At 49.8% G+C, this 7,879-nt stretch overlaps 1 protein-coding gene across 2 annotated transcripts; it reads left to right on the forward strand.

Moving 5' to 3' along the window:
- The first annotated feature begins 220 nt into the window (after positions 1 to 220).
- On the forward strand, positions 221 to 6,725 carry LOC122233022 (spermatogenesis-associated protein 31D4-like). Of its 2 annotated transcripts, none has more exons than XM_042963963.1 (4): positions 221 to 702; positions 1,500 to 1,545; positions 2,097 to 2,157; positions 2,441 to 6,725. In XM_042963963.1, the coding sequence occupies exons 1-4, from the start codon at positions 565 to 567 to the stop codon at positions 6,678 to 6,680; spliced, it is 4,485 nt and encodes a 1,494-aa protein (XP_042819897.1). In that variant the 5' UTR covers positions 221 to 564; the 3' UTR covers positions 6,681 to 6,725. The 2 variants fall into 2 exon arrangements, with proteins under 2 accessions (XP_042819897.1, XP_042819898.1); XM_042963964.1 differs by having other exon boundaries at positions 688 to 702; positions 1,500 to 1,865.
- The last annotated feature ends 1,154 nt before the right edge of the window (positions 6,726 to 7,879 follow it).

Genomic DNA, 7,879 nt, shown 5'->3' on the forward strand with positions numbered 1-7,879 from the left:
TGTTTTTCCCTCAGGCAAAGCATTAACATTAAGACAGTAGGGGGTTCCTGGACAATAGGCTGTTGACAGGATTGCCTTTTTCTGGTGAACTGGTGGAGACTCTTTATCAGTTCAGCCATTTGTTTTTTGTCCTTTCTTGGTTTTGAGTAGCCTGGAGTTATCTAAGGAATATCACACATTGTCCACAGTTGGCAGGTAGGGGATTGTGTGCTAGCTTGTGCTTGGCCCCTCAGCCAGCCTCATGCTCCCTCATCAATATGATGAAAAGATGAGGTAGGAAAACAGGATGGCAGGGCAGGGCAGAGGGACCTGCAGGAGGAGAGGTGGAGGGATCTTCTGGACTGGTAGGTGGGGAGGGGCTTGGGGCACACCCTCTCCAATTGTCCCCTCCACCAACCCTCAGAAACCTTTTGTGACTTTTCAGTGCTCTGTGATGTAAGCCTGGAGAGTTATATAGTCAGGCATCGGCACACTCGCAGCTCAGTTACCTATAGGCAGCCTTGCGATTCAGTTACCTATAGGCAGCTTTGTGATTCTCTCATTTCAGAATAGTGCTACTGAACCATGTTGTGCTTTGGCTCAACATGCTTCGAGACTGACCCCAACTTCACCTTCTTGTATGGGTTGGGGTTGCTTCTTCTGTTCCTGTGCTACCTGATGGGGATTCCATTTCCAACTGGGAACACCAAACCCATCCAAAAGGTAAGGAATCCTGGGGGAGTCCTGAACAGACATTCGTATTGTTTCTACTTCTAGTCCCAAATTTTAAAATGAGTTTGGTAGGATTAGACACAACTAAAATGGGAAGTCTAAAAGAAGAGACATTCACTCCTCTAGGAAGAGAGATCTGGCAGGGCTAAGGGTTAAGAAAGTACTAAGGTTTAGTACTTATCTGGCTGTGGTGGCGGGTCTTGGACAAAATCCCAAACATAAGGATTCTGTAGTCTTAGTTTGGGTTTAGAGAGTATGGGATGTGTGTAAGAGAACAAGGTTCCCCAGCACTTGATCATGGGTCACGTTCTCATGTAAGATTTCACTCGACCGAGCCTTCATGTTGGGCTGATCAGGAGAAGAGTGCTAAGCCTCTGAGACACACTGAGCAGAGACTAGGGTCCAAGCTCTGTCCCAGGATACAGGGTCCTACCTGATGGAGCACTGATGTGACTGTTGGTCCTCCGTTTCTGTTTTTTTTCCTTAAGTTAGAAAGTATACACATGCGCACGTGCGCATACACACACACACACACACACACACACAGGGTGGCCCCAGGAGGAGCAGAGAGAGGGAGAGAGAGAATCCCAAGCGGTCTCTGCTCTGACAGCACAGATGGGGACCTTGAATTCACTGGAGACCAGTGACCAGAGATCATGACCTGAGCCGAAATCAAGTGTCAAATGCTTAACTGTCTGAGCCACCCAGGCACCCCAAGAATGTCTCCATTTCTGAGAGCAGAGTGAGAGATGAGTCCCAGGGTCCTCATTCTTTCATTTTCATTCTAGCGTCAGGGCAGAGCCAAGAGGAGGAGGAAAGGCGGTACACCGAAAGGTAAGGTTCTGCTTGTTCCACATGAGCTCTCCAAGGGTGACCCTTCCTGTCCTTTCCATGAGGTTCCAGTTCCATGATTTCTGAGGATGTCAACTACTAGACACAGTGCCCCCCTGAAAATGGAGGCCTCAGAACACTCAGAACTGGAGGCCCTTAGATTCCTTGCTCTGCCCAGCCCTGAGTGTGGAGCCATGGTGGACCTGGGCAATCAATGGTTGTTGCCCAGTGGTGGCCGTGTGAGATGTCAGGAGTCAGAACTTCTGTCTCCTGATTTTGTGCAAGACCTGTGACGTCACGGATACTCAGGATTCCTCCCTGAGGTAAGCACTGACTTCTGTGCTTCACAGAGGTGGTTTGAGCATCACATGATGTAATGTAAATGAAATACTTTAATGCTATACCATGTGTCACATCATTGACCATTTGACCTCATCTACCGATTATTGGGGCATCCAGAATCTAATATCGCAAGGGTGTGTCACAAAGGGACTCCTGTATAATACCTGTGTTTCCACCTTCACTACATATAACCCACTCTCCTGGTTTCCCAGGTTGGAAATGCCTTCAGAGAGAAGAGGAAGAGATAAGGAAGCTGATGTGTAATATAAGGAGGTGACTACTCTTTCCCCTTCTATCCTGATCCCTCCTAGAGCATGATTTATGCAATTGTATGAATTCAGTGCAACCTGCCAGTCATGGGAGGGGGGTAGCCATAGGAATGGGTACGTGAATGAGGGCCCTGGGGTGAAGGTTACTGAGTGTATTATGAAGTCATAAATGTGGGGCATTGTGAAGGAGCAGCAGGCTTCAGGTGGCCCCTCCCTTGGCAGGTCAGCAGGGGCTCCTTCCCTTGTTCTGGCCCTGGCTGCAGCTTTGTACCTCCTGTCTCCTGCAGCCCCCTAGGCCGGCAACGTGATACAATCCACTTTCGTCAACTGTTATGTCCAGACCCCTTCTGTGAGGTGTGTAATAACACAACTGCTGAGATCAATCGGATGCTGTACCCAGAGGCCCTCGAAGATGCTACTCCCTTGGGGTCCACAGCTCCTGTGACTGACTCATTGTTCACTTCATCCCCTGCCTTCTCAGCAGACCCTCCAGGAGACCTAATATCAGCTTCTCTGCCTGAGCCTTCCCTGCCACTTGCCTCCACCTTCCCACCTAACCCAATGACCCCCTTGGCTGACTATGTTCCACTCTCACCACCGGATCACTCTTGGCCACCACAGCCTTGTCCTCCCTTGGAATCTGATTTCCCTGAGGACCATTTCCCACCCCAACCCCTTGCCGTTTCCCCTCTCCCACCGTGTGATGCTCAGACAGTGGACCCTGTTGTTCAACCAGAGGCCAAATTGTCTCTAAATACCATCTTCTCTCTTGACTCCCCCGTTTCCCAAGATGTCAACTCCTTATCGGAGTTGTCCCAGACAAAGAATCCCACTGAGACCTGTGCTTGTCATCATGCACCACCAACCCTGTCTGTTTCACCACCACCAGACAGCACTTTAACTGTGGCTCAATCTAAATCAGTTTCCATCACCTTGAAGCCTGTTCCGGAGAACTCATCTCCAGATGGCCCTGTTGGATTGTCCACTCATATCCCAACAACCACAGGCACTGACCATGCAAGCTCATGTGTCTCAGACTTCTCTTGGTGCAAAACTCATGCCAAAGAGTTCTTCCCTTCTACCTTGGCTCAATGTGATTTCAGCCAAGAGATTCTTGCCCTCCGTTCTGAGGCTTCTTCCAGGGGAGACCCTGTGCCCTACGTTGTAGAGCCTGGCAGCCTGTCTTTCCTCAGCCCTGAAGTCCTGGCACTTCTGGAGAAACAAGTCCAAAAGAGGAGTGATTTCTTGATATGGAAGGGAAAGAAGGGTTCTTTTCCAAAACAACTCAGGCCAGACTACACACTAAATTCTTTGGGAAAAATGTCAGAGTCAGTTGCTGCCCAGCCTGACTTGGCAGCCTCCCTTCCTTTCTGGAACAGCAAAGACAAATCAAAGGAGCTACATGTGCATCAGCAGCCCCCCTATCCTACAACCTTGGTAGAGGTCCATTTACAGCCAACACCTTTGCAGCTCTTCTGGGGTCTCCCAACTCTGGATACTGAGTCTTTGCCCCCTGTTGCCCATGTCTCAGAGGATTGTTCCTCAACCTTTATTTTCAATAGAATCTCTACCTCCACAGACCAGGAATCCCCAGGACTTCCCCCTCCACTTCCTCAGGCCCTGCCTGAGATCCAGCCTCAACCCCAGCCTCAACCCCAGCCCCTACCTCCCACTCAAGTCCAGCCTGAGACCTACCTTCAGTCCCCACTCCCAATCCTGCCATCTAGTCCTCTACCCCAGATTAAGAGCTGTGGAGTGTGTTTTCATAGACCCCAGAATGAGTTGGAGTCTCTCATCCCCTCTGAAATTCAAGACCTAGAATGGAATGTTTTGCAGAAGCAACAGGCAAGTTTGTGGGGTTTACCCGCTGTGGTTCAAAGATCCCATGAGGCCTTTTGTCCTTCGGCTCCTAACTTGTCTAACCGCCGGGCCTTCCAGGCCCATGGTGCAGTCTCTATCCTTCCTGGACAGTTTCCTCTCAGTGATGAGCTTCGTAAGAAACTAGAGCATCACCTCCGAAAGAGGCTCATCCAGCACCGGTGGGGCCTTCCCCGCAGGATCCATGAGTCTCTATCACTGATGAGGCCTCCGAAGAATTTTTCAAACATACCTGAGGTGGGGCACTATCGTAGACTCCAACAGACCTCTAAGAGTCAGAGTAGCAACACTCTAAATGTTGGGTTGAGCCAACCTGAAAGCTTCCATGAGGGGGACTCAGAAATGCTTCAGCTAGAGGACCCCTTTGGGAAGGATCTGGGAAACAACCCAGAGAATGGGCCAAAAGATCATCTGTTGAGTGACCCAGAGAGCTCTTCAGATAAGGATATGGGGTATGATGCTGAGGAAGAACTTATGAGCCCACCCGAGAATACATCAAGGGCATCTGTGGAGAGACTAGGCCAAAGGCAACTTGAAAATGTCCTCAGAATACATCTGAGCAAAAAGTTGGAGGAAATCAATGAGGGTCAGCTCCCCGGGACCGTGCATAGTTCATGGCATACTATGAATCAGACATTGCTTCATCCTGAGAAATCCCACACTGAAATACAACAGAGAGTTCTGCCACCATCAGTGGGTGGGGAATATTGCCTGAATACCTCCCGGGAGCTTTCCTTCATTGAATCCAATGCACAGCAGATGCCGGAGTCCCATATTAAACAATGCCATCATAGAATGGTAGAGGGCCTTCCCCCTAAGGACCTTGAATCCATAGCTATCTTTAAATTGAAAGAGGCCCCATCCCAGTCCTTATCCCATTCGAACCTGGCCTGCTCAACCAACCTGATTTCTGGGTCCAACTCAAAATCTGGGGACTTCAAGTCCCTTAGAGGAAGCTCTAAATCTCTCCATGGAGACAAAGTGGGAACAGCAAATTCAGCCCCCATCCTGGGTCATTCTTTCCCTGCCACCTCAACTGTGGGCAAGGAAGGACAGGGAATCCCAGCAAAATCACCGCATCCTATCAACCATGGGCTTGCAGAGGAAGTTCAGGAAATGAAGGATGGCAGACAGACTCTTCAACCTATCAGACAGAGCAGCATAGGCAAAGCAAGCCAGACACAGACTGTACCAGCCAACAGATGGCCCTCAAAGCAGCCCGCAAGGCAAGCTGGCACCAGGCATGAGACAAAGGATAAGACCGTAAATCCCAGCGATAGAGTCAAGATGCAACAGGACAAAATGGTGGTGAATCCAGAACCTGTTTCTGTGCCCAAAGTGTCCAGGGAGTCATTCAGGGTTGAGGAGCCAGATGGGCGTCAATCAAAACCTAGAGATATCTTGACAACCAGCCAGCCAGGAAGCCCCCAAATGATAAATGTGAATGCAAATGAGGACAAACGTACTGTGACCATTAAAAGCCACCCACCAAACATATCAATTCCCCAGGATCCTAATTTAACAGAACAGCTGTATAAGGAATTAAAGCTTAAATTGGAGCAAAGACAGCAGAGGTGGGCCCAGAGCAAAGACAACGACCTGCCCCCCTCGACTTCCAAGGCCTCTCTGACTCATGACCAGGAGGACTCCAGTGGGGACATGGGAGCTTCCCAGGTGCTTCACGTCCGTGTGCAGGACACAGGAATTAGCACGGAACAGCAGCAGGATACTTGGGTCCCTAAGCATGTCTTAAGGAAGCACCAGCACAAGAATCTCCCACCAGCTACAGAGACAGTGAGCCCTCCGTGTTCCAAAGCACAAGAGTTTGGTGGAGGGGATGCAGGGTTGGGGACATCCCAGCCTATAAGGAAGAGTTGCCCTCCCCGGGACGTGGCACTGGTGGAGAAGCCTGGGAGCCAATCCTCCCGCACCCTATCACAGAAAGGTCAGCCTCCCCGTGAAAGCCTTTTTAGAAAAAAAGTGAAGGCTATTTTACAATGGCTTAATCCTGGCAGAAAGTGCAAAAGACAAGAAAACTCCCAGGAAAAGGGCATCCTGCCATGTGTGCAAAGCAGAGGCATGGTTCAAGGTAGAGCTGCCTTTACTGGGAGGACCGAAGCTCAGAAACTCAGGAAAGATGGTGGGAAGTTCTTAGAAGAGAAGATGGGGCACCGGCATGCTACAGATAGCGCCTGTCCTCAACAGCCCCTTCTGTCCTCAGCCAAGTTTGGGAAAACTCGGAAGGAAGCACAAGTGCAGGCCCAGGCACAGCCTGCCCAGGGGCCTCCTCTCAGCTACAGGGCTCCCTCCTGTAAAGAGAGAAATACCAAGTCCTGTCACCAACAAGCTGTCTTTGTGGGCCACAGCCATTGTCCAAGTATTACACAGATCAGGGACAAGGGCAGACACCGGCAGGAAGCTGTGGCACTTAAGGGCCAGCTGCTGTGTCAGAACCATCGCCTGTCTGTGCCCCACAGGGAGCCTGTGCCCCACCCACACTGCACCTGCAGGCATCAAGCTGGCCAGGGGTTCCAGCCACTCTCACCACTGCTAAAGGCACGGTATTTGGAGATCTGTGTCTATCATTTAGACAGAAAACCCTTGTCCAGAATTTCAAGAGGGGGAAATTTCGCAGCCCGAATCCCATAAAATAATCCCTTTGATTCTCCCCAATAAACATTCCTCTAACAGTGATGTCTGTTCTGTGTACTGTGTTGGTTCAAGGTGACCAGTCCCCCTTTTGAGGGGGATCTCTTGGGGGACCATGTAGTCCAAGCCCATTTCCTCTCTGATGAAATTTGAGGAGATGGGCTCTGTTCTCCTGCCTCTTAGCAGCTCTCTCCTTTACCCTCTTTGAACGCTTTATACCTTTTAGAGTAAGTCTTCTCTATCTGAGGAGGATCAAAGACAGGTATAGTTTTCAGAACATAATGCTGCTAGTGTTACAGTGGCTACAGTGGCTACAGTGGCTTCCAGTTACCAGAGGATCCCACAGGTGGGTGAACTCTGAATGGGAGTGTCTGGGCTGGTTGGGGTAGGGTCGAGGAACCGCATACATGCTGCTTAAGCATCTGTCGTGTGGGTCATGTTAAACTTGACATGGGGGTTTCCTACTGGAAGCTGTCAAGCTTGGCACCCCCTTTTGGAGACGGGGACCTCAAGTGCCACACTTGATGGCAATATACAAGACCTTGCCTTTAGTGTGGACAGTTCTCCCATTACGATGGAGGTACCACCTTTGATATTCATGGCCTTAGTGGAGCCAAGGTAGATCTCCTCCAGAAGACCTGCAAGTTATGAACCAGAGGTGAGTTCTACACGGTGCACCAGCATACAGATAATTGGGGGCTTTTCCATGGAATGCTGTTTTTTGTTTTTTTGTTTTTTTTTTTGGCCAAGACAGCACACCTACCCACCCTTCCAATAGGACTCTCCCACGCTTACAATAGGATTCTGGAGGGAAGGCGATGCCACATGAGGCTGGAACTCAAAAATGGAGTGAGTGTCCTAGTGAATGTTCAGTGTTAAAAAACCATTGACGCCCTCTTTGAACAAGAAGATACAAATGTGGTATCCTTCTGGTCAAGGGTCATGCCACTGACCCTACAGTATCTGAACATTAAGGTCACAGAAGGAATGCAGAGTCTGATTCTGTGGAGGTCCCAAGAGAGACAATAGGTGAGATGGGGCCCAGGGCAGGCAACATGAAGAGAAAGTACTGGAGGTTGTAACATCTATGTGGATAGATCAGCCAATAACCCAGTGTCCCAGTTTCTACATAATCTCAGAGTCCTTTACTGCCCATCCGGTGCAGTTACTGACACCCTGTAGATCTTAATACTGGGAAT

Source organism: Panthera tigris, chromosome D4, assembly GCF_018350195.1.
Source record: "Panthera tigris isolate Pti1 chromosome D4, P.tigris_Pti1_mat1.1, whole genome shotgun sequence".
NCBI lineage: Eukaryota > Metazoa > Chordata > Mammalia > Carnivora > Felidae > Panthera > Panthera tigris.

Excerpts from the sequence above, each read along its gene's own strand:
- LOC122233022 (XM_042963963.1), top strand. The coding sequence starts at position 565 with ATGTTGTGCTTTGGCTCAACATGCTTCGAGACTGACCCCAACTTCACC. Across the intron at positions 1,546-2,096 it reads GAAAGGCGGTACACCGAAAG|GTTGGAAATGCCTTCAGAGA; the intron begins GTAAGGTTCTGC and ends CTGGTTTCCCAG. Across the intron at positions 2,158-2,440 it reads CTGATGTGTAATATAAGGAG|CCCCCTAGGCCGGCAACGTG; the intron begins GTGACTACTCTT and ends TGTCTCCTGCAG.